Here is a 23766-nt window from a genome sequence, read left to right on the forward strand (position 1 = left end):
TAAATAGTCATAAAATTATCTTTAACAGTCTACCATACAAGTGTATTCTGCAAATAAAATGAATTTTACTTTAAAAAGTAAAGGCTGTTTATTGTTTGGCCTTTGGTTCCAATGCTTGAAAACCCCCAAAATAACAAAAAATATGCCCCCTCCTCCCACCCCCACTAAAAAGAACCCTGCAGCTCCCCAAAGTTGGTAGACTTTGGCAACCACTGAGCACATGACACTATACATCAGCTTCTTCTGATCCTAGGAGTAGCCACTTGTCCCGAGAAACTAAAAGTGATTGCCAAGAAATCCTCCTTCACAAGACAGATGTCTTGGCATTTCTTCGGTTCTAGTACATTTTATACTGACACAAAAAGTGCTTATCAGTTTAAGTGATAAAAGTAAAGTCTTGCGTTAAAATTTAAAATCACACTGTCTCCCTCCTGGATATGTGGCCTTTCAAAGAATTTTGTTTTATTTCTGAGGTCACTTATTTTGTGCCCCCAGCCCGCCCCTGCCAGATGCTAGAGAGGGATAAAGTGACCCCATCATTCGTGTGGCCGCAAGCTGTTTGGCATCTATTGGTCATTATACCACAACTATCATTCCAAGTCAGTTTACTGTCATCACCTGGACAATCTGGTAACTGGAAGCCACAATACATTAAAAAATAAAAAATAAAAAAGGGGGGGGGAGTGTATTTTCAACAATAAAACTGGCACGAGAAACGTATTTTTGTTTGTCAGAAAGGTAAGTAAATACTCAGCTTTCTCCTTAACAGTGTTCAGACCTTTACAAAAAAGCAATTCAAGACAGTCTTAGAGTCTTGTTATATAACACAGGATATTAAGTTACACCCAGTACAGTTAGTGGTCAGTCAAATCTGGTATGTAAAAGTAATGATATTAGGGAAGTTATGCTCAGAAACAGTACAACAAACATTCATATAAAAAAAGTAAACTCCACAGAAGTGAACTGTGGTTTTTCCCTTGGTTTGACAACAAAGGTTCTATACATTAAATTAATGGTAGTGTTTGCATTTCAACGTTTTGTGTCATGTATAAAATTAAAAGTGCTGTTTTAAATCCACAGAAGTCACTTCCAGGATGATGGTATGACACGACAATGTGCATGTATCTGCCCTAAATGGAAACACCTGAAACACTTATTTCCATAAGAAAAAAAATGCTAGTTTATGAAAGACATAAAACAAGAGAAATGCATCATTTCCATCCTCAATACAAAACATTCATACTAATCTGTTTATCTGATAGCATTGATCAGACCAGGGAGCTAGGACAAAACCCTTTTGCATCACTGGAACTCCATGAAGGTTTCCAATGACCTTAAGGCAGGGACAGTGTGAGCCAATTAATCAGAGTGCAATTACATTAAAACCTCCTTCATACTTTCTGTAGCACACTGCATTATGGTAAAATGAGACGTTGGTCACCCATTCTCTACTAATAGGCCAGCCTGTGGTAGTAAAAAAAAAAAAAAAAAGAAATAAAAAATGACAAAGCAGAAGCTATTCAGAAAACACAATTCAAGGTAAACTAATGTGGTAACTGCTGACTTTAAACACACCCCACAGTGACTGACTGCCCCACGATACACATGTGTGGAGCCCAACACCTCCCACGAGGACACGGCCTGGGCCATGCACGTGAGCCCTGGGCAGCTGCCATCTTTCCCACCCCCACATCAGCTCCACCTGACTCAGGCATCCCCACACTTAACACATCTTCCACAAGGTAAAGATGCATTCAGAACAAGTCCAATTCTTATTTTGCTTAGTGTTTAGTTTGGAAACACTTCTGATTTTTAAGTTTTAAAAATGATTTGACTTCTACTGAACACACAGTATTTACTAACATTGCTCATCTCCTCCTCCGCCTCCTGCAACGTTCAGCTTCCCCAACACTTTTCTCATTCTTCCTTCCAGTCTTTCTCTTCCCTGGACTTTCTGCTACTTAATGTGCTTCCCATGAAGAAGTGAATCTGTTAACATGCAACTGGTTGGACTAGCCACCATCTGATCAATGACTTCCCGGTCTCACTGGCTCCACCCTAAAAGAAAGTGGGCCCTCTTTCTCTCCATCTATCTTCCCTTCCACAAGAGGCCCAGCTGCACTTGCTGCCCACAAGAGAGCCACACGCCTGAGAGTCCAAGGGTTATCCATCACAGAGGGGTCTGACACACAACCTTCCTAAAGGTGCATTTCACACTCGGACAGCCACTGAAGTTTTTTTTTTTTTAAGTTCATCTCCCCTGCCCCAAAAAACTGATAGCATGTGCCATATCAGAAAAATCCTGGTCTTAGAGAAGATCAATATACATAGTTATTTGGTCATTTTACATATGCACTTTTTAAGGAGGATCAGGCTTCATTTTCTGTTGAAGAGTTTGTTACCATGGAGTCTGGCTTTCGAGTCATTCTATCCAGTTCTTCCTGAACATTTGTCAACACAGTCTTTTGTCCTTAAAAAAAAAAAAACAAAACAGCAGTGATGAGAGACCAGAAAAAAAAACTTTTTTTAAGGAACATTTAAAATAATACAGATTTCTATAATCATTTTTGGTGATAATCCCAGTAAGAACAAGAAAAGTCTTTTTTTCACTGTATTGACTATAAGGAGACAGACCGTATTTCAGCCCTTCTTTATTCCAAATGCCACAGTTCTGGGCTCCCGGACTACATTACTGCCCCCTGCCTGGGGATGCCTTTGTGCCAAACACAAAGGCCTTTCTGAAAACCCTCTGAGCCCTATGCAGTCTCATCACCATTTTCCGAGAGGTGGTATTTGAGTTTCTGGCATGCAGCAAACTACTCTCTGTGCCTCAGACAGATGTCTATGTTTTGTTTCTAATACAACGGACTCATATGGAGTCCTGGAATCACCATATTTCAGTAAGAATATTAGACTAAGGCTGACAATTTCAACCTTGCACGAAGTTGGTGCACACAGTATTGAACACTAACTGGGGCCTAAAAGTGACCCCTCTTTCCTCCCAGGGAATACCAGCTTATAGCCTGGGCCACCAGACCAGCCTCCTGAGTCTCCAAGAACACAAGAGCCCCTGAAGGCCCAGGCTGACTTGAGGATACAGTGATTTCCCGAGGGCTTTGATCAGAAAATACCAATTAAGGAAAACACTGTATTAATTAATATTCCTTATAGCCAATGGAAAAGTAAAACCCTTCTGAAATGGCCTCAAGCTTCCTGAGAAAATGCATCATTTTTGAGGAAGCTGGTTCCTTTGTTTCAGAGACCTCCAAGTCATAGACTTGCCCCACCTGCCCATGTGGAAGAAGATGAGTGGGCGGTCACAGAGATGTGTATGTGTGACAAGACAGGGAGCTTCATGGAGGAGAAATGCCTGCAGAGTTCACAGGCAGCTGATGACAAGATGGGGGCAGCAGAGTGAACAAAATCCTTATAAAGCAACATAAAAATTAAAAAGTAAATAAAATGTCAACAGTACACTCTAGACCATGCTTTCAATGGACAGAGCTTCTACACCTGGGCCATACGTTTAGGATCTACCTCAATCCACCCAGGACTCGGTTCCTGAGAACCAAATATACATAAATCCCACCTCAAATGTGCCAAGAAATTTGCATGGTAATATGGTAATTCTGTTGTAAAGTATACCGCTCAGTATAAACCAAACACCTGTCCAGAACATCAAGGGTCTGCAGGTCAGTGGAAGCAGACACTCCTGTCTACCACCTCAACTTCCAGCACCCCTCCATCCCAAGGGTCATAAATCTCCCAGTACCTGACTTCTTGGATGTGCTCTGCACCCCACCAGCACCAGGACTTCCAGGAGAGCCTGTTTTTTTACTCAATAGACTATTGAAGAAGCTGGCCAACACCCCTTCACTTGCTGCATTATCTAAGGAAACATTAAGGAAAAAAGCATCACACAAACTGGATGACTCAATTAAACAACAAACTATTTTTCAGCTTAGAATTATCCACTTGTGGTTATGATCTTTGATACTGAGCACATTCCTTCACTGTGATGCCTTATATACTGCTACTGCTAAGGCTGATTACATGTTAGCATAATTAATTAAGTGAAACTTGTTTATATTTCTCACCTGAACCTGTACTCCAAATCATCTCCCTGTCCATGAGGCAGAAGTTTTATAAGCCCATGACATTCCAAAGGTGCTGTGAAAAACTCTCATTCAGAATACAGGCATCAAACATGCAAGAACTAAATACAATTTGAGCATTTTACTAAAGCCAGTATCTTGGGGTATTATTAAGTCACTGGGATGAGGGCCAGTAAGGCATCGAGCTTGACAAAGGAAGTGACAATTCATAATTGGTAAAAATATATACCTATTAAGAAACAAAACCAAGGATTCAAAATATACATTTTAAAATGACTTATGCTGTATTCTTCCCTGAATACAGAGAGGCCTAACCAAGGCCTTTACAAAGCCAGGCGTGAGGGCACCAATTCCAGCGAAGGAACAGGCCTTGGTCTCTGCCAACCCATGAACTCCCTCTCTCTAAGACAGAAGTGGAAAACAGCCCTTGTGGGGAAGAAAACAGCTCAGCTGCCTTAAGATTCCACCTACCAAACCCACCGACTCAGCCCCTAAAGCAGGAAAGAGGCCAAGGACCCTCCACGGAGACAGGGTACATACTTTTGATATTCGGGTCCGGCTTCTTTACTGACGTGCCTGGGGAGGCACTGGGCACGCTGGCTGGCCCTCCCCGGCCCTGGGTTCTCGGAGAGCCAGAGGGTCCTCTTGCAGGGGATTCCTAAGTCCAAAACCAAGTCGAGTCACACAGGCGTCAAAATAACAGAAAATACATATTCCCAAAACAAAGACATGCCTCTGTGGGGTATTTTTCATAGTCTAGGGAGATAGGTGGCAGGAATGAGAGTTTGTACTCAGCTCAGTTTCTTTTTAGATCCCAGTTTCTCCTGAGAGAAGAAATATCAAGATAACAAAGCCTGTTCACTCTAATGCCCAGAACTCTGTATTCCTTCATCAGACATTTTCTGATTTTCTACCATGTTTCTGGCCCTGGGCTTTAAGGGGGACAACATTCCCTCTGAAAACATAAAAGCCCACACAAATAAAAGCTCTCACAAATAATGGTATAAAGCTTGGCCACCCATGACGCTGGCCCTTGACCCTCAGCTTAATTTAAGGTACTTACGGAGGCTCTGGTGGGCGTGGCTGGCTGCTTGGCAAGGAGTGACTGCAAAGAGAGGGACACACCGGCCATTAACACATGCCTGCAGAGTGCACGGGTCTGGAGAAACACTTCTGAGTACTCCACTAGAGGGCACCATTAACAACAGCCAAATCATAGGGTCTACACTATAAATGCAAACATTTTAATTGAGCAATTTGATCGATGGTGGGAAAAAAATACTTCCAGGAACCAGTTTTTAAGCTAAAGAAGTAAAGAGAGCACAGAAGGGAGGAAAAGCTGGCAGAGGAACTATCAACTCCCTCTGCTGACCTGTCTGCACCATGGGGTCTAACAACTGTCTCAGTGAAACGGAGAGGTGGGGCAGGGTCTGCAATCTGAACCACCAGCTTGGCTTTACTCCCCTCACCTACAAAGTGTGTGTACTGGCTCACCTCCTTCATGCACAGGGCTGTGGGGGGGCTAGGTGACATATTGGAAGTGAGGTCAGGGCATTTGGTAAACTGTCAACATGGAAAACGCTATGTTAGAAAATGTACATTTACAGACAGAACAGGTACTTAAGGACTTCCCTGGTGGTCCAGTGGTTAAGACTCTGAGCTCCCAATGCAGGATGCATAGGTTCAAATCCTGGTGAGAGAGCTAAGATCCCGCATGCCACTCAGCATGGCCAAAAAAAACCCCAGAAAGGAACAGGCACTTAATAAGGTTGTAAGCCTATCGCTGCAGGAGAATCTGCAAGGCAGGTACTTTGTACTAATCTGACAAACGAGAGGGAATGACAAGAACTGGTAACAACCCCTTTGTCGCCGCAAGCTCTTTGTGGTATCCCCTAATCTTGCCCCAGGGAGCTGGCCTTCCACTCACAAAAAGCCTCTGCTCCAGCCTCACTGGTCTTCTTACCTGTTGCTTCATTAGAAACACCTGCTCATCCTCCGCTGCCAACTCTTTGTCATGGACCAGCTGTGAAGTGAAGCAACACACTCATTTGCAGTCACAGGCCAAGAACACCCCAACTACTTGTCAAAATTCACGCCGAAAGGAGACTCTTGGGTTCATGTCTCAACGTGGGTTTCGGGAGTCTTTGCAGAGGTAGGTTTTTCTAGCCTAGCAAAGACCCTGTTTCAAGGCCAGCCCTGGCATATGGGCAAATGATATTTTAAGTCTGGCAGGTTCTAAACAATACCTCCCAGCTCAGGGTCTGCAGGTGATCTCAGGAGCAAAGGGCATCTACGAAGAGTAACCCAGAGGCAACGGAGGCACTCCGTCCCTCATGCCGCACCACCCAGAACCACTTACATAACACCAGATTTCATTTAAAGACTTTTTAAAGGCCCTTGGATTATTATCTATTTTTTACCCCCTAAGTGGTTCAATGTGTAAGATGTCTATCTTTATACATTAAAAAAAAACAAAAACAAAAAAAACCACCTACAACTCTTAAAAAATGATTGATTAGGGTACCTTTCTCACAGGAGGTTTCACAATAAAGTCTTCATATGCATCTTCTGGCTTAACAGTTGTGAAATTTTCATGTAAAATAGCTATTTTCTTTTCATTGTCCCAGCCTGCGGGTCTAAAGGCAAAGAGACAGAAACCAACTTGCTTCTCCTTAGATGCATTAGAGAACACTCCGCACACTCCGGGTTAGAGGACCTCCGGCTGACACCCTTTTCCCCCAAGTTCTGATACGCAGTTGCTGGGCTGGCTGGTAGTCTCTGGCAGACAAGCCAATATTCACTGCAGGTCCAGTTCCATACTGAGGTCACAGGGCCAAGGCCTGAGGAGCCAGCAAAAGATCTCTCTGACTGTACATGCTGACTGACCCACAGCAAGTGTTCAGAGCTTTTCCACAGCTTCACCCAGAAGGACAAGGACACCATGGGGCCCTATTCTGACAGAGGGGAGAATACAGAGCAACACGGAGCCCAGGGTGAGACTGTATCTCTTGGAATCTGGCACGGAGACCCACCCATGAGTAGTCTGAAACCTCTTCTTTCTGACAATGGTCCTCTTATGGCTTGGCTAATTTTACTGATGTGTGAATATGTACCCTGGAGCAACGGAGAGCGGTAGGACCTGCACTACCCCAGGCCCCAAACCAGAGGAACACAGGAGTTTTTGAGGATCCTAAATGGGTGCTGCCCAGATGGACATCGCAGGGCAGGATGGCACCCAGGCTCCATTAAGTTAAGCTGAAGCCTAAGGCAAGGAGCAACTGTAAAATGCCCTACACGACATACTTTTGTCTAGGCTTCCCATTCTCCATCCAACTCTAGCTCTATAACCAAGGAGGTGCTTAGTCAGGGCGCTCCCCATGAATGGCTTTGCTGACTTCACCAGCTCCTGTTGGGCAACAACCAACAGGACCTAAGGTGCCAAAGACACTGCCACGACCCATGTCACCCTCAGAAGCTCTGAGCTGCTTCTCCACTCCAGACCAGCCCTGAACACGACCAGTCTCCCTATGTCTCCTCCTCCTGAGATCTGAAGTGACTTGGGTACTGACTGACTCCAAAAGCAAACCACTCACTGAGAGCTTGTGGTTTTGGTGCTGGCCTGACTGCTCTGGACAACGGTTCTCTGAAATCAGTCCACATCTCTGAGTCTGCTGTCTGGGAATCTCCCAAATGAAGCTCTCCCTAAATGTCAAGGAGACAGCCTGTTCAGTCCCCCGAGAGCTCTGGGCTTCCTCACCTTCAGTCTTTTCCCACACCGTCCCTCCCACCCTTCCATTCCTTCTGGCCTGCACACTCCACTCCCCCGCCAGCATCTCTCCTCTGCTCTCCCTGTGGCACTGCCTCTACTACCTCACCAGCGACCTACCCCCTCAGCTGTGTCTCTTACAGGCCACACACAGGGACCACATCTCGTTCATTTCTGTGTCCTCAGCAAAGAACGTGGTCACCTAGGAGGTGCTCAGTGTTTGCTGGATGAACTGCCATTCTTTTTTAAGTCAAGAGGACATCTAAGCCTAAAAACGCACAAGGCCTCTCAGAAACCACACCTTCAACATTTATTTATGCATCCACCATACTTCTCATTCTCCAGTGAGGGAATGACACAGGTTCCAAGTCTCTGCCCAGGACGGTCGGCCCCAGTGGCTCCCAAGTGTGAAATGTCAGAAACACAACAGACATTCAGTATAGCCTAAGCCCAAGCTGATGAGACGCCAGGGAGGGCACAGGCAGTCATCCTGCCAACAGATGCCATTACACCAGACATTGCAACAGAAAATGTCCAGGATCCCCGAAGCGCCAATTCCCTATGCTGCCACTCCTTTTCTCAGCCAGTATTTTGCCAGAGTCGACAGTAAGTGGCAAAAATGTTTTGACAACTTGCTTTTAATGAAAAGAGGCAGCACACCTGACCTCACTCCACCCACTTCCTTCAGACAGGAGGCAGAATGGCAAGTAATCTGGAAAGCAGCGGAGAGGTAAAGTTGGGTGTATCTACGCCCTAGGAGGTCCAACTCCAAGAACTTTGCCAAGCAAGCTGGCTGTATGAGAGAAACAGAAGCACCTCACTTGGAAGGATAAAATGTAAAGAGCAAATGCACCATAAAGAGAAGCGTTCAAAAGCATCACCCTCTGCCTTCTTCTGATGTCTATGTCAGAAGCTTCCTCTGTCCCTTTTTCACTGTAATAAAACTCTGCTACACACACACACACACACACACGCACACAGGCATCACCTGTAAAGAACTCACATAAAAACTGCTTCCTTTTCCACAACTAAGGCAGGAGTGGTAAAGTGGAAACCGTATGTTTTATGAACAATGTACTTATACAACAAGTCGAGGTTTTTCTCTTCTTTAACTGATGTGTATATCAAAGCCGCTCCATCTGATCAATCTGCTTAAGGAAAACCAATTCACTGCAGGAGGAGACAAAAACGAACACATACAAGCACAACCCTCAAAGTATTAGTCACAGGTTGCTCATTTTTGATCAATACACGATTAAGAGAAAGTGTTAAAATTTTAACAACGAAAAAGGGAATAGTAGCAGAGGAAGCAAGTCAAAAGCATAGAGCATGTCGATGATAGCGGGCCACGTAGGCCTTTTTTTTTTTTTAAACATGTAAACTGTCATCTTCTGACCGATTTAGTCTGTGTCCCAAGCAGTCAAGTTACTGGTTCTAAGGCTATAGCCTGGGAAAACCCTCAGCCCCGTCAAGGCACACAGGTTCTTTCCCAGACAGATGCCCACATGTGATCAAGTGTGCCATTAAGCATAAAAGAGACGGGCACCACCATGTTACTGGCCCTCACCACTGAGCTGGACAAGCTGAAGAGCCCGAAGGAAGCAGTGGAACCCACCTTTACCCTCCCCAGCCCAGGACGTGGGGCTACTAGATTTTCACAGAAGACTCAAAAGACTGTTGACAAAGCATCTCTCTCATTGACAGGACAAAACATAATAGAGGAAACCCTGAAGCATCTACAACACTGTCATTTGGGTAATTAACCTTTTCTAAAAACAAAAAAAAGTGAAGTTTAGAAAGATTTCCAAGATACAGTAAAGATAATTTGTAATAAAATTATCATGTATCAGCTTTCTTAATATGAAAGCCTAAAAAAAAAAATATGAAAGCCTATCATATGTGCACCATTAAAAATAGAAAGCAATAAAAAACAAGCAGAAATTAATAAGTCTCAAATACCAACACTGTAAAATTTTAAAAAGTAAAAACATGTATACAGTTTCATCCTGGCATGAGACTGTTTTGGGTTCAGGAAGCACTTCACCTCTTTGAAGATGCCCCATCCGGAGCAAGCCCGGATCAACACACAGAGGGAAGCCTGTGCCCTGGGCCCCATCTCAGCGCCCCAAGGATACACTGAAGGCAGAATCTCCGTAGGTGTGACTGGATGAAGTCAAAGTGCTCGTCCCTGTAATCGTGCTCCTTCTCCAGGACGCTCACCGCATCACACTGCAGGGAAGACAGAAAGAGAAGGGAGTCACCCTTCTGCCTCTCTGCCTGCTGAGGCTGGGACCACTGGCTGCTTCAGAAATAAAACCATCATAGCTTCAAAGAAGGAAGCTACAGCCCAGAGTCCACGCGTTAATTGACTAAACAGACAAGAGTGAAAAGCAACTGGAGATTTTCCCCTTCATCCTGGGCCTCAGCTTCCACATGTGTAAAGTGGGATAAAATAGCCCTGATCATCTCACAGTTGCTCTAGGAATCAAACAAGGGCACATCAGGAAACAGGCCCCCTGGACATGACTGTGCGCCGCACACTCCACAGGGCTGCATCCTCACAGAGTATGCTGTGAACAGCTCATGCTATACTTGGGCAGCCTACCAGCTCTGACTAAGATCACAGAACTTCTGAACCCGAAGTGTTTTTACAGCTATTTCCTTTTCATTTCTAAGAGACACAACTTTATGTCTCTATGACTACCCTTAATTTCTATTCCTACCTCATTATTTTACAAACCCTGAATCCACTTTCTTCTTTTTCCAGGGTTGCTATGTTCCTTTCTGAAAACAAGTCCAATAGACTTTAGAGACCAAAAGCCAAAAGAATTCTGCTCTTCTGTGTTCCTTTTTCACCACTAGTTTGAGCTAAATGAACTGGTTTACACAGCCTTAAGAAAACTACTTTCAGATCTGAGTCTGCATCCCTCAATAAAGTTGACAGTGCTCCATGAGATTAACTCAAGCTATAAGTAAATGTCACATTTCTAGCAGCAAGGTAAAATGACAATATTTTCTATACTGATATATTCAGTGTACCTTAATGAATCCTGAATTAGTCCAACATCCCCTTAGGAAGACACCTAATGAGAGCTTCTCCAAGTTTCTTACAGATGGTGAGTGTTCACTGACCAAACCCAGCCAACCTTACGGCTCCCACCTTTGTGCACACCACCAGCACCGGGATCCCGAGGTTATGAGTCAGCACATTGTCACCGAGAGGCAGGGCAACATTTTCTTCATCAGGACCTGAGGTCAGAGGCCCTCTTCTTTGTGGGGAACCTTGACAACCTTCCTCAGGCTCGACATAGTCTTGAAAATCTTTCACAACTACAGGTAAAGAAGGAAAAGAAAATTACACATGCATTCACACAATAAAAAATGCACAAGCCAGCTTTAGAAAACTGAAAGAGGGAGTAATAAGCACAAAACATTCAGAGTTGTGACAAACTTCCTAACTGCATCTGACTTAATTGCAGTATTAGGACATAGGGGTACTGATGCAAAACTCTCAATTCTGTCAGTCTGAGCAGTGTAACCTCAGAGCGGCAAAGATAGTGCCCTGGTCATCTTCAACTGTATCCAGCTCTTAACAATTAAACAGGTTTTTAAAAATCTCCTAAGGCTTCAACAGTTCCTACTATGAAAACAAAAAGCAAACACTTTTTTTTTTGGTCCACACAGGGAGGCTTGCAGGATCTTAGCTCCCCAATCAGGGATTGAACCCGGGTCACAGTAGTGAAAGTGCTGAGTCCCAGCTGTGGGACCACCAGGGAATTCCCAACGATTTTCTTATATGTTTTACACTTTCAAAATATTAGGGTAGTTGAACTGTGTTAATTCAACAGAGGCAACCACTAGAAATAGGTTATAACTTATAAAACTTCCCAGCTTTCTCATTAGAAATAGTTAAAACCACCTGATCTACACAAAAATACGCTGTTTCCACACAGAGGAGGTGTGTCCGTGGTAAAGAGTGAGGCTGCACTTGCCCAGCACCACCTGCACCTCCTCATCGTCCTCACTCTTGTGGACTTTCACCTGTAAGAGATCCTGAGGTATGTGTGTCATGGACCTGTCCCTACCTCACACAAGTAGGGGTCAGCGTTACCACATTCACTCCCTGGCACACACAGTCACTATTTTGGCCAAGGATGCAATCCCACAGGAGGGCCTTCAAGCTGAGAGTGGTCTATGGTCTTGGTTCAGGCAAAGCCCACAGACCTGCCCCTTTTTCTTGGTGCTTCAAAGTCACATGTGAGGCCAGAGAATAAGACATGGTGATTAAAGCTACTTCCAGCCAGAGGAATGGGCAGCTCTACTCTTCTACAAATAACACGAGTAAAGGACCTAAAGGGACCTCTGCTCGCATCCTCAACATGCTCACTGAGAAAACACAGAGGACTAGACGAACGCAAACCTGGAGAGAGGCGCGTGTTCTCTTCTTCACTCACAGAACAGGTTTCAAATATTTTCAAACGATGAGTTCTAATTTACAAAGAATTTAGGTTATCATTATCCAAGCTTCTGCAATTATCTGGGAACACACTGTCTTTCACATAAATTGAAAACCACTGATTAACCCCAAAAGTGGAGATGTAATGTTTCACCTCTACAATTTCTCTTTAATTAAACTCATTCATACAAAGTCATTGCCAATATAAACAAATGACTGAAGAGATCTTCACTGCATTGCATTTTGGACAAAAACAGAGAAGGGTTTTTTGATAACTGCTGAAGGATCTTGAAGGCATCAAAAGTTCCCACTTATTTTTTAGAAATCTGCTTTATTTTAGCTTTATGCAGCCAAGACCGACACACAACAAACTGCACGTTTAAAATGTAAATTTGGTTTTTGTGGGGGAAGACCTGACTCGTGTCTTGCGGAAACTCAGTTCCCTGACCAGGGACTGAATCTGGGCCACAGCAGTGAGAGCCTGAGATCCTAACTACCAGGCCACCACATAACTCCCTAAATTTGGTATTTCTGACATTATGAATACACCCCTGAGTCAGTACCACGATCAAGATTGTGCACGTATCTATCACCCCCAGAAGTTTCCTTATACCTTTTGGTAATCTGTTCTCTCCACCTCTCCTCAACACCATCCCTAACTCCATGCAATCACTGATCCACTTTCTTTCAATACAGATTAGTTTGCGTTTTCTAGAATTATATATAAATGTAACTGAGAATATGTTCTCTTTTTAGTCTTCCTACATTTTCTCTTTAAAAGCATTTTAATAGATCTTCAAGTCAATGAAAAATACAATGGCTTAACTGGGTAGTATCTGTAACTCCCCAAGGTCACATGCAGCAGTCAAACAGGCCGTGAGACAATGAGCATGGCAGAGCCTGGAACTGGTTACAGGTGAGCCAGGTGACTGCGGGAAGGCAGGCGGAGGTGGGGGTGGGGGGGGAAGCTCCAGCAGTCTGCTCCTTGAACCTCCACTCCCAGCATGCTGCATAAACTGTGTTGTGTTCTACACATGCCATGACATGAACATGGGTGGGAAACCCTGGGCTAGACTCCTTATTCTCTGAAGGACTGGCTTAAGTACTGCTATCCAAAAACAACAGGAAATGCACACGTTTTTAATAATCCAGCATTTTAAAAAAATAAGCTGGAAGGCAGAGCAGATATTCCTAACAGAGGTGATGAAAAGGAATGATAAAAATAAAGTGAGGACTGTGTAATCTGAATAATAATGTGTATATTTCACTTAGGGCACACAAATTTGTTGTTGTTTAGTCACTAGGTGGTGCTGACTCCGTGTGACACCATGGACTGCAGCCCGCCAGGCTCCTCTGTCCATGACATTCTCCAGGCAAGAATACTGTAGTGGCTTGCCATTTCCTCCTCCAGGGGATCTTCCTGACCCAGGGATCGAACCTGCGTCTCCTGCATTGGCATGCGGATTCTTTACCACTGAGCCACCAGGGAAGCCCAAGTGCACACATACTATAGTATTAACAGTTTCTCTCCAGCAGGTGGGGTGGCTGGGATTTCACAGCAGGAGCCATGCGCCCACCTGGGGCGTCAGATGGAGTTGGTACAGGAAGGAGCAGCGCTCTACCCTACTGCTGCCACCTCCTTCTGTTCTTTTCCCTCCTGCCTCACTGATCACCTGTTGGTTCCACAGTTCTGAGAAGACTTAAGAGACAGTACCTAACTGTTTTCCTCTACCTGATAAGCAAGGGAAGCCACCAACACAAAGCTGGAAAGAGAAGACCAACCTACACACAAGCACCACCTTCTGGCAGCTTCAGGGACTGCTCTATCCTCCCCCATCAATCCTGCTGCCAAACAGCTGCCATGGATTCAGGACCACTGGGGACCCTAATCCGGAAAAGAGCGGCTGGCCAGGGAGCATCGTTCCAAACTCAGCTGACTGGAGACTGAAAGCAGGATGGGTGACAGCCTTTTCTTACTCAATACAATACCTAGAGTGCAATTAAGCTGGAAAGTGGGAGTCCTTCAAGGAGAAGATGGGCAACCGCTTTACTAAAATGTAACCTAAAACCAGCACTAACAAAGGCAATCCTTCAACGGGTAACACAAAGGCGTGAATACCATTCCAAGCATCTCATAGGAAGGGCAGTGAAAACAAGAGAGGCCCTCAGAAGGTTAACCAGAGTCATGAGGCATGGATGCGGTTCCAGAATCTCTAGCTACCCTCCAGTGTCCCCTCCTCTTCTTCCTTACAACCAAACAGAACCGTGATACTTAGAACACACGGCCACATTGACTACATCTCCTAAGGAAATGTCTTCTTAGGAAGACCATGGGCACACGCCCTTCAGTCCTTTGCTTTTCCTCCATCCAGGTGCCTGCAACACAGATGTGAAGGCTGGAGCTCTAGGTGCCAAGAGGAAGTGAACCACACCCTAGAGATGACCAAGCAGTAAGCAAAAAGGAGCCTGGGTCCTTGACCTGTCTTCCTCGAGCTGCTTTCCAGGCCTGAACTAACTAACCACCTCTGGATTTCACTTGCAGGAGCAAGTAATAAAACCCAGTCTTGCTTAGGCCACTGTTATTTTGGGGCTTGTGTCACATGCAGCTCAATCTGATCCTAAGTGACACAGACATCAATGACTAAGACCACAAAATAAATTCAGTGTGTCATGGGAACACAAGCTCCAGGATTGGGCATCCTGTCTGCTGTATGTATCCCCAACACCTAGAACAGACGTGGCCCCAGACAGACACTTGCCTTCTCTGGGAAGCAAAAATATCCTTGGCCCAATGTCTTCCTTTTTTTTTTTTTTTTTCTGTTTTAACAAACCTTTACAAGGTTTATAACTCTAAGAAAACAGGTTCAGAAACTGAAATCTCCTGTGTCATTAATCTGGGTACGATGGTAAATGTGCAGCGAAAGGAAAACAGCTCCTCAGCCTCAGAACTCTTCTCAGAAGTTGCCTTCAGGGTCTCTATTTTAGGGGAAAGATCGGCTTTATCTAAAAAAGTCAGTGTTTGAGGACAGATGCGCTGAGCTGCATAACAATCACTGCAGCACACAGGCGGGTGTCCCAGGAAACATATGCACACGACAAACTAAAGAATCACCCGTTAAATTCGTGTTAGGTAATCTGAGCCAGGGGCAAGCAGAAGTTATGACAGGAAGACACCCAGCAAGAAATCTGATTTGAAAAGCACATTGAGATTCCCGATGTGTCTCTGCCAGTAAGTATGAAGGTCCCGTGTGCCATGCCCCAGCAGCCCTCATTAATTCACTGAAGGGAATGATGTCATCCTGTGGAAATAAGCCAGGCGGAGCCAAGACTGCCCTGGCCAAGACAGCACTGCTGCCGCTGCCACAGCTCCAGCCCCTGCCCCTCCCATTTCCCTGGCAAGTGGACAGAAGCTGATGTAACTGCACAGAAGCAAAGAAAACGAAAAACAAGCTTCTGAATCACAAAAAGGAAAAACAAAACAAAAACGAACTTCCTTTGAAGTTTGTTCTCAAAAGGCCTTGGATGTCCTGAGTCTTAAAATATCCTTTCATTTTAATGACACACAAAAAAGAACTTCCTATTTCTTACTAAAATCGTATTTGCTGGATGGCAAAATGAACTAAGTTAAGAGCCGAAAGATTTATCTTTTGCGAGGCTTCCTTTAAATCTGCAAATGAAAGGACCTCAATGATATCCAGGGCAATGGACTTGCTACAGAAATCACAATAAATCTCCACACCCACAGATGTGAACTCAGCAGACAAGGGGTAAACAGAAGAGGAAAAAGACTTATAGAACCAATCACATTTTAGGGGATGAGGCAAGAACACTTATTATAAAAGAAAACCAATGACAATAAGGAATACTGATTCATGTATTTTCTTCAACTGTGACAGCGGAGACAAAGACTGCTGTGAAGACTTTTTTGGCCATACCACGCGGCTTGTGGGATCTTCCTGCCCAGACCAGGGATGGAACCAGTATCCCCTGCAGGGGAAGCACGGAGTCCCAGCCACTGGACAGCAAGGGAATTCCTGCTTTGAAGACTTTCTGACTACTGAATCGACAAAAGCAACTCTGAAATAAACGGTGCAAACAAAACAAAAACTCTATAAGGAGAGCTTTGCAGCCTCTTGATCCTGTGAAAAGGAAGGTGGTTGGAATCATCCAAAGAGACCAGGGAATTTTCCAATTAGGAAAACCCTACATTACTTACACTTCCGTTCCAGCTCCCTCATTTCTTCTGGTGGAATTTTCATTTTATCAATGTGCTCACGTAAAACACTAGCCCATTTCTGTAGTGATTCCATCACAGTCCAAGGCCTAGACATATCTGCAACAAAGATGACCAGGGTCTCCGGCAAGGATTCAGCAGAAACTGCAAATTTCAGCAGGCCTTTGTGGTATAGATCTCCATCCAGAATCCACACATTGCAGCGTGTGTGATCTAAGAAAAGAAGCGAAGTGAAGTTACTGATGATGACCATCAGCACAGCTGAAAAGGAGAGTCACAGCAGGAATAAATTTGAAGATGACAGCCACAGAATTCCACACAGAACACAAAAAAATCCTGACCAGAAAATACAACAACTCTTCATCAAGGTGCCCTGTGAACTGTCCAAACTATAAAACTTCTTTAACAAAGGACATTTTAGCTTTCAGTAAGAATCAGAAAACATGAATAAAAGCTACAAAAGTTCCCTGGACATCTGTGCCATAGTCTAAATAATCCATTCTAAGATATCAGCAATCTGTGAGGCGGCAAGCTGTGGCCAAGAGCCTGTGGTTAAACAAGCTCTTATTCTGTCAGTCACACTCAACAGTGAGCTCACATACCACAAAGGGTGCCACAGAAACAGGACCTTTGTATTTAAATGCTGAGATAAACTCATTACTTACATAACTAAGATATGGATTATGGGATGCCTGATGATATTAAGGAATTACACTTATTTCTGGTATAATATAATTACATTTTCAAAAATCCTCATCTTTTAGACATACATATGGAAGTAGTCACAGATAAAAAGAAATAACGTCTGAAATTTGCTTGAAAATAATCCAACTTGGAGTAAAAAGAGGGTGTAAAGTATAGCTGACATAACACTAACCAAGAATTGGTAACCTGAAGGCAGGGGATAGATACACTGGGGCTCATCAAACTCGTCTGTGTTTTAGGTAGTTTGGTTTTCCCCAGTAAAGTTAAAAACGCATATGCACAAATGTGCAAGTGCTGACAGTTAATGAAGCACATGATTCTAAAATTATACCTACGTAATCAAACCGTAGAATTCTCCGAATAACATACATAAAAATTTTTAAATATCTTTTTCAAGAAAAAAAATTTTTAAATATAAGCACGTCAAGGGAGCCATCCTACTATCAAAAATATAATTTTATTAACTTCTTCCCTAATAAATTCCAACTTACACTTTAAAAAACCTGTCTTCAAATTGGGTAAAGGTCAAAAGGAGATTCTAGGTGTCCTACTGACCTTCCAGAATCCTCCTTGTTGGAAACCATTTTGGCTGAGCAATGCGTGTGCTACCAGGAAGGACCCTGAGTCAGAGTGACTGGCCAGAGACAACCCAGAAACGAATCCTATCACCATAAAATCCGAGAATTCAAGCCATGAAATCCGAGAAGTGGCAGAGCATTTCTCCTGGGTTCCCTTACCCTCCTGTGCTCCGCCTGGGTGCCCCTTCCCAATGAAGTCTCTTGCTTTTTTTAAAAAAAAAAAACAACAACCTATCTTCAGTTAGCTACCTTTTTCTGGTATAATCAATTAATTTACAGGCTGTAAAAAATTTTATATTCATGACTTTATTTCAACAGTTTACAATAAAGATATCTACATCCAACTATGCTTTCAAAACTCTTAACACATTTCAGATAGCGGTTTTGATTTGGATTCTCTGAATGCCTTCAAAAATACTGCATTGTACCTGAAGTCTGCAGATTTTAATGCCTGCCCCTCACAAGACATAGCTCCTTTCTTCCCACTGCCCACTACATATAACCCAACCCCTGTGCATGGAGATCACACACACCACAAGTGGTGTTAAATGGATACCCCAAATCCTGAAGGCAGAGGTCCTTTGACATGTCAAGTTCTACCACAAATGAAGGACAAACCAGATCCTATATTCTCTACCTAGGTGATTGCCTGCAAAATGTATATTTATAACCCAGTCATAACACACAATTAAAAAAAGGGAGGCTGAAAAATGTATAATTAACCACAGGTAAGGACAACTCTTTCATCAAAGAGGAACCTCCAAGTAGGAGGCCTAAAAAAATCCCATAAATGCAGAGGTCAAGAAGCTTTTAAGGCAACCTAAGGAATCTGAAATAAAACTTAACATGTACTTCAACTCAAAGGCAAGTGAACATGGTTACTTTGAGGCTGGGATGAGATATGTTTATGCCCTTTGAAATAAGCATCTGTAGAAATGTACGGAGTATGTACATGATGTTTCATATACTTTCAAAAAGTTACTAGATCCCTTTGCTGTTCCCCTGAAACTACCACAACACTTAATCAGTTATATCCCAATTCAAAATTAAAAGTTTAAAGTTTTTTTGGGGAAAAAAAATGAGTACTAGACCTACCACTGTGTTTCAAGCACTCAGCGACACTTAACACACGCCACCTCTCATTTTGTCAACTTACACACTAGTTTCATTGCCCAATATTACTAATGAGGAAACCGAGGAACAGAGTGAAGTCAGTTACAACTAGTGACTACAGGAGTGGGATTCTAAACCAGTCCTGCCCGGCTACAGTGCCCAAGTTATTTCCACAATAATCATCAAAGACAGGAAGCAAAAGACTCGGACATGTAAGGCCCCCTAGTCTAGCTCAGGGACCCGAGTCCCAACCCTATTACCTACACAAACTCCAGTGGGCCTAGACGGGCACTGGAAAGCCTCTGCTCGCCTCAGACAAGGAGAGTCCTCAGCGCCTTCTACCTCTCTTTCACACTGAACACAGGGAATGTTCAGCAAGGAAAAGTAAGCCAAGGAAGGAGGAGCAGGAAAAAAATCCCTGGAGTGCTAAGATGACCATAACGTTAAGATTAAAGATATTTCCCCCTTTATTTAAATAATTCTTGGAGCTCGAAGAATTAAGGTAGAAGGAACCACCTGTGATCAGCTTCTTCATTTCAGCAATAAAGAATGAGGAACTAGAGGTGACGGAATTTGTCCTCCTGTAAAATCACTGTTACATGGTGATTCTTACTGTTTAAATGGGTAAAGGCAATTTTAAATAAAGTAATTTAATGAAGATATTTCATCCTTAGGCTACACAGATAACTTTCCTACAAATTTAAAGACCTAGGCACTAATAACTATTTATTTTAGAGTCATTCAAGATCTAACATAAAACCTGAAAGTTTAGAAAGGAGGCAATACTAACTAATGGTAACCAAAAACCATTATTCCAACTGGACTCATAAGAAAAAAACTTTTAAATGATATCTAATCCTTATAAGAAAGCTTACCATGCACTTTTAATCATCTCAAATACCCAGAAGGTAGAAAACAATTACTATCCACATTCTACAAATGTGAATTAAAAGAGAACATTATTGCCTCTGAGTCTCTATTCTCTCCACTTGGGGAAAACAAACAGAAAACACTAAACAAATATCCCCCAGGAAATCAGCATTTCTACACTGTCACCAAAAAAACTCCAAAATTCTCTTGTGAATATCTGTTAAGCTGTTACATTTTGAACTACACCAATTTCAGATTTTCCACTAGAACCAGCCAGAGTAACAATGGTGCCCAGATCAGCCAGCCAAGCATTTCTCTCAAAGAAAAGTGCAAGGCACTTAAAAATTTCTTAGTTTCTTATGTTTATGTGCATCTGAAACTTTACCCTCAGTATCTCCTTTTAAGTGGGGCCACCCAGCTAACAGGCCCATTCCCCACTTTGCTGCCATACTCTATACAAAGAGAAGAAGGTAAAGTCCTACAAAGACACACACTTCATCTAGTCCCCTGTGACTAATTCTCTTAGAACTAAACAGAAAATTGAGAATGCATGGCCATTTTGCAGGAATGGTAACCAAGGACTCAGATACCTGCATGGGTATCAATGCTTCACTCACCATCTCGGTCCTCATCGTGGACGCTGAGGTAGAGATACTCTAGGCCTCTTCCTTTTTTGCCATGCTCAGCTCCTTGAAGTTTAGTCATGAGGGTTGTTTTACCAGAACCATCTTCACCTACAAGTGACGCACGTAAGAAGACAAAGTGTACTGTTTACTCTAGGCAAGGATGGGGAGTCTGCACAGTCACACAAGGCACTTTCATACGGAGCTTGCTACAGAGGTCTCATCTGCATTCATAAACAAAGCAGGCCCTGCTGCAAGAGTAGTCAGGGTGGGGAAGAGTGAGAAAGGTGGTAATTTCCAAGATCTCAAATGACAATCTACTGCAGCCATCCTTACCTCCCAAGGAAAGGAAGAAGGCAGGTCCACAGACCCTATCTACAATTTATAAGACACGCATATGGAAAAGTGAAAGTAAAAGGTCGGGCTAGTGTCTCACAAAATAAACTTCTGCCCCAAGAAAAGCAAATCTTCAAAATATAATCAACCTTAATGAAAAAAACTCTAACCCTGCCTCATAACCATGAGTGATGGGCTGCTTTCCACTTTCAGTTTTCGTGCGTTTCTTTCGTAAGCACCCTGAAGGCTAGGAAACCAATGAAAATAATCACAGACCTAAGCAAAACTCTTAAAGCGCAGCCTTAGTAACCACCAAGCCTCCCCTCGTCCCCCTCCACCAGCAAACAATTCCCCTCCCCCAGCCTCAAAAGAAACCTTAAACATCAGAAGGAGCCACCACCAAGAAACACTGCTGGCACTCCTTGGATTTAATAATACAGAATTATGGACCAGGAAAACCGAAAGGCAATCCACAGATCCAAGTTCTCCTCTCCACCCCCAATGCCACTCTCACTCAGGCCCTCCACATCCCATCTGGACGTGGTGAGCACTCAGCCTGACTTCAGGCCACCTGCCACTCTCTGCCAGAGTCCCCTTTCTAAACAGAGATCTGGTGCCCTGGATCCCCCAATCTGTGAAGACCCCTAAGCATTTTCCGTTACCTGCTACAGTGGTCATCAACTAAACACCATCCATTCCCCTCAAAAATAGTGGGAAAACCACCCTCCAAGTGATTCCCATGAGAATCAGACTGTAGAGGTGAAATAAAAAGCCCCCAAGAATCAAGCGGCTTCAGGAAAAAGCAGCGACTCTTCAGCCTTCCACAGTGTACCTCCACCTTACCTCATCAGTCACCTTCCACAAGGAGGCTGTGCTAGCTTCCACCCTCCTCCATCCTCGTCACCTCTGTGTTCCTGAGAATACTAACCCTCTGCGGCCCTGCATGTTGACACTTAGCCTTCAAAACACCTAACTCCAAACAGCAGCAAGCCATGGCTGATGCTCCAGAATCATCTGCCTATGCCCAGGACATCTATCCCCATCTCACTAGACTGATTCTTGGGTAGTGTCTGCGGGATGTCTGTACAGTCCCCAGATCCAACCTGGGCAGTACAGGACTCACTCAACAAATGGGTATTGGCTGTATGAATGAACCCAGCCAAAGCCTCTCACTAGACAGAGATGCTGAGGGACCTAAGCCAGGTAACCCAGCAGTGAAGCCTGAAACAATGCAGGAAAAGTCCCTGGTGGGGACTCCGAAGCCTGCTGCCCTTTGCGGCGTTCCTCTCACCTTACACTGCTTCATCAAGATCGAGAAATGGCTCCTGTGGCATCTCCTCCCAATCCGACGACCCCCAGTTCACCGCATTCCTCCCTCCTCCTCCGCTAACCTCCTCATCCAGTCCCTCCCCTCTTTATGCCCAGTTTGGTGAACTTCGAGGCTAGGAGCGCAGGAAGTCAGGGTCATTTAAAGCAAAGCTAATATTGCGGCCAAGCGACTAAGGAATGTGCCGAGAGCACTTGCCAGCATCCCTGGGCTCTCGAAAAGGGGCAGCGTCCCGACCTCGGCCGTGGTGACTCGGCCACATAGGGCTATCCAGCCAGGGTCTACAGACCCTCCCGAGCAGGCAGGCGGCAGAGGAGAGGAAGGCAGGGACCAGGGAGAGGGCGCCCCGCCTAGCCCACCCCAGCTCCCCGGACAACGCCCCGCCGGCGGTGCTCACCGAAGACCAGAATGTTCTTGCCAGACGGTAGCTTGGATCTGGCGCGGGTGGACACCTCGCTCAGGATCGAGGACCTGTGGGAAAACGGCAGAGCTGTCGGCCCCGGGACCAGCCTGAAACTGACCGGTCCGCGACTGCCCGTCAGTCCGTCCGACGGTCCGCCCCGCCCGGTCGCACCCTCCCCGGACCGGCTGCCCTAGTCCGGCCGCCCCGCAGTCTCACCACAGACTCTGGCCCTCCTCCTCTTCACTGGTCAGGTCGCCGGCGGCCGCCACCGCGGGCCCGTTGGGGCCCAGCAGCAGCTTCTTCTCCACCCCCACCGGCGCCATCTTGCCAACTGCAGCCACAAAGAGGGCCCTCCCCCGGGCCCGCCGAGGACCCGCGAGGACCCCGCCGGGCCTCCCGCGCCCGCCGCCCGCCGCACCGCCCGCCCCGCACGGTCCGCGCCGCTCGCCGAGCTCCGCCGGGCTTGCGAAGTCCGCGGGCTCCTGCAGGGTCGTGAGGCCACCGCAGTGGTAGGAGGTGGGCGGTGGTCAGGCAGCCGCCTGGGCAGCCCTGCTTCGGGAGGCGGCGGTGCTAGCGGGAGCCGCCCGGGCGGAGTTCGCGCTGGCGGCCTCTGCCGGCCGAAGAGCGCAACAGCACCCCTGTTCCAGGTCCCGTCCAGTGGCCGCTCCGGCTGCGCTGTCCGGGGGCCGAGGCACCGGACGGAGGCGCTGAAGCGAAAAGCTTAGGCTTTGGAATGAGAACAATACAGGATAGCGCCGTTTATCGAGTGCTTATCGTGTGCCAAGTTATCTCACTAAATCTCGTCTAACTCTCTAAGGGTGAGGAACCTGAAGCTCAGAAATCTTGAGAACCCTGACCAAGGACTCAATGCTTTCCAGCTATCTTGTGATAGCATCCTGGTACTTGAGTCTTACTCATCAGTTTTAACCTATTATATATACCATGGACTTTGCCTAATCCTAATCGAGCCACGAGTTGAAAGATCGGCCTTAAACGAGACTCCCCAAATACAAATATCATGCTTTTCACCTCGTCCTTCCTTGACCCTATTAAGACCACAAGGCAGTGATTTTTACGGCAGTGAATAATACACTTTTTACGTTAATTACAGGGCTTTTTTTTTTTTTTTCTGGGAGCCAGCGTTTGACACCAAAAATAGTAGGCTTTAATTTCCTTTCTTCAGGAAAAGAAAGAAAAAGGGATAGATGTGAAAGGAGAAGGGGCAGGGGAGGAAAGGGGA

General features: G+C 45.0%; 1 protein-coding gene across 1 annotated transcript; it reads right to left on the bottom strand.

Moving 5' to 3' along the window:
* Positions 1–1885: 1885 nt before the first annotated feature.
* Positions 1886–22849, bottom strand: DYNC1LI2 (dynein cytoplasmic 1 light intermediate chain 2). The gene is made up of 13 exons (NM_001206152.1): positions 22743–22849; positions 22521–22594; positions 20455–20571; positions 16554–16784; positions 11042–11211; positions 10017–10110; positions 8885–9020; positions 6640–6751; positions 6079–6138; positions 5179–5220; positions 4656–4773; positions 3773–3889; positions 1886–2470 (listed from the first exon to the last, which is right to left on the bottom strand). The coding sequence occupies exons 1-13, from the start codon at positions 22847–22849 to the stop codon at positions 2370–2372; spliced, it is 1479 nt and encodes a 492-aa protein (NP_001193081.1). The 3' UTR covers positions 1886–2369.
* Positions 22850–23766: the final 917 nt, after the last annotated feature.

The sequence above is a fragment of the Bos taurus genome, chromosome 18 (assembly GCF_002263795.3).
Source record: "Bos taurus isolate L1 Dominette 01449 registration number 42190680 breed Hereford chromosome 18, ARS-UCD2.0, whole genome shotgun sequence".
NCBI classification, from domain to species: domain Eukaryota; kingdom Metazoa; phylum Chordata; class Mammalia; order Artiodactyla; family Bovidae; genus Bos; species Bos taurus.

Excerpts from the sequence above, each read along its gene's own strand:
- DYNC1LI2 (NM_001206152.1), bottom strand. The coding sequence starts at position 22,849 with ATGGCGCCGGTGGGGGTGGAGAAGAAGCTGCTGCTGGGCCCCAACGGG. Across the intron at positions 5,221-6,078 it reads TGTTTCTAATGAAGCAACAG|TCACTCCTTGCCAAGCAGCC; the intron begins GTAAGAAGACCA and ends CTCTCTTTGCAG. Across the intron at positions 3,890-4,655 it reads GCCGGACCCGAATATCAAAA|ATAATGCAGCAAGTGAAGGG; the intron begins GTATGTACCCTG and ends ATGTTTCCTTAG.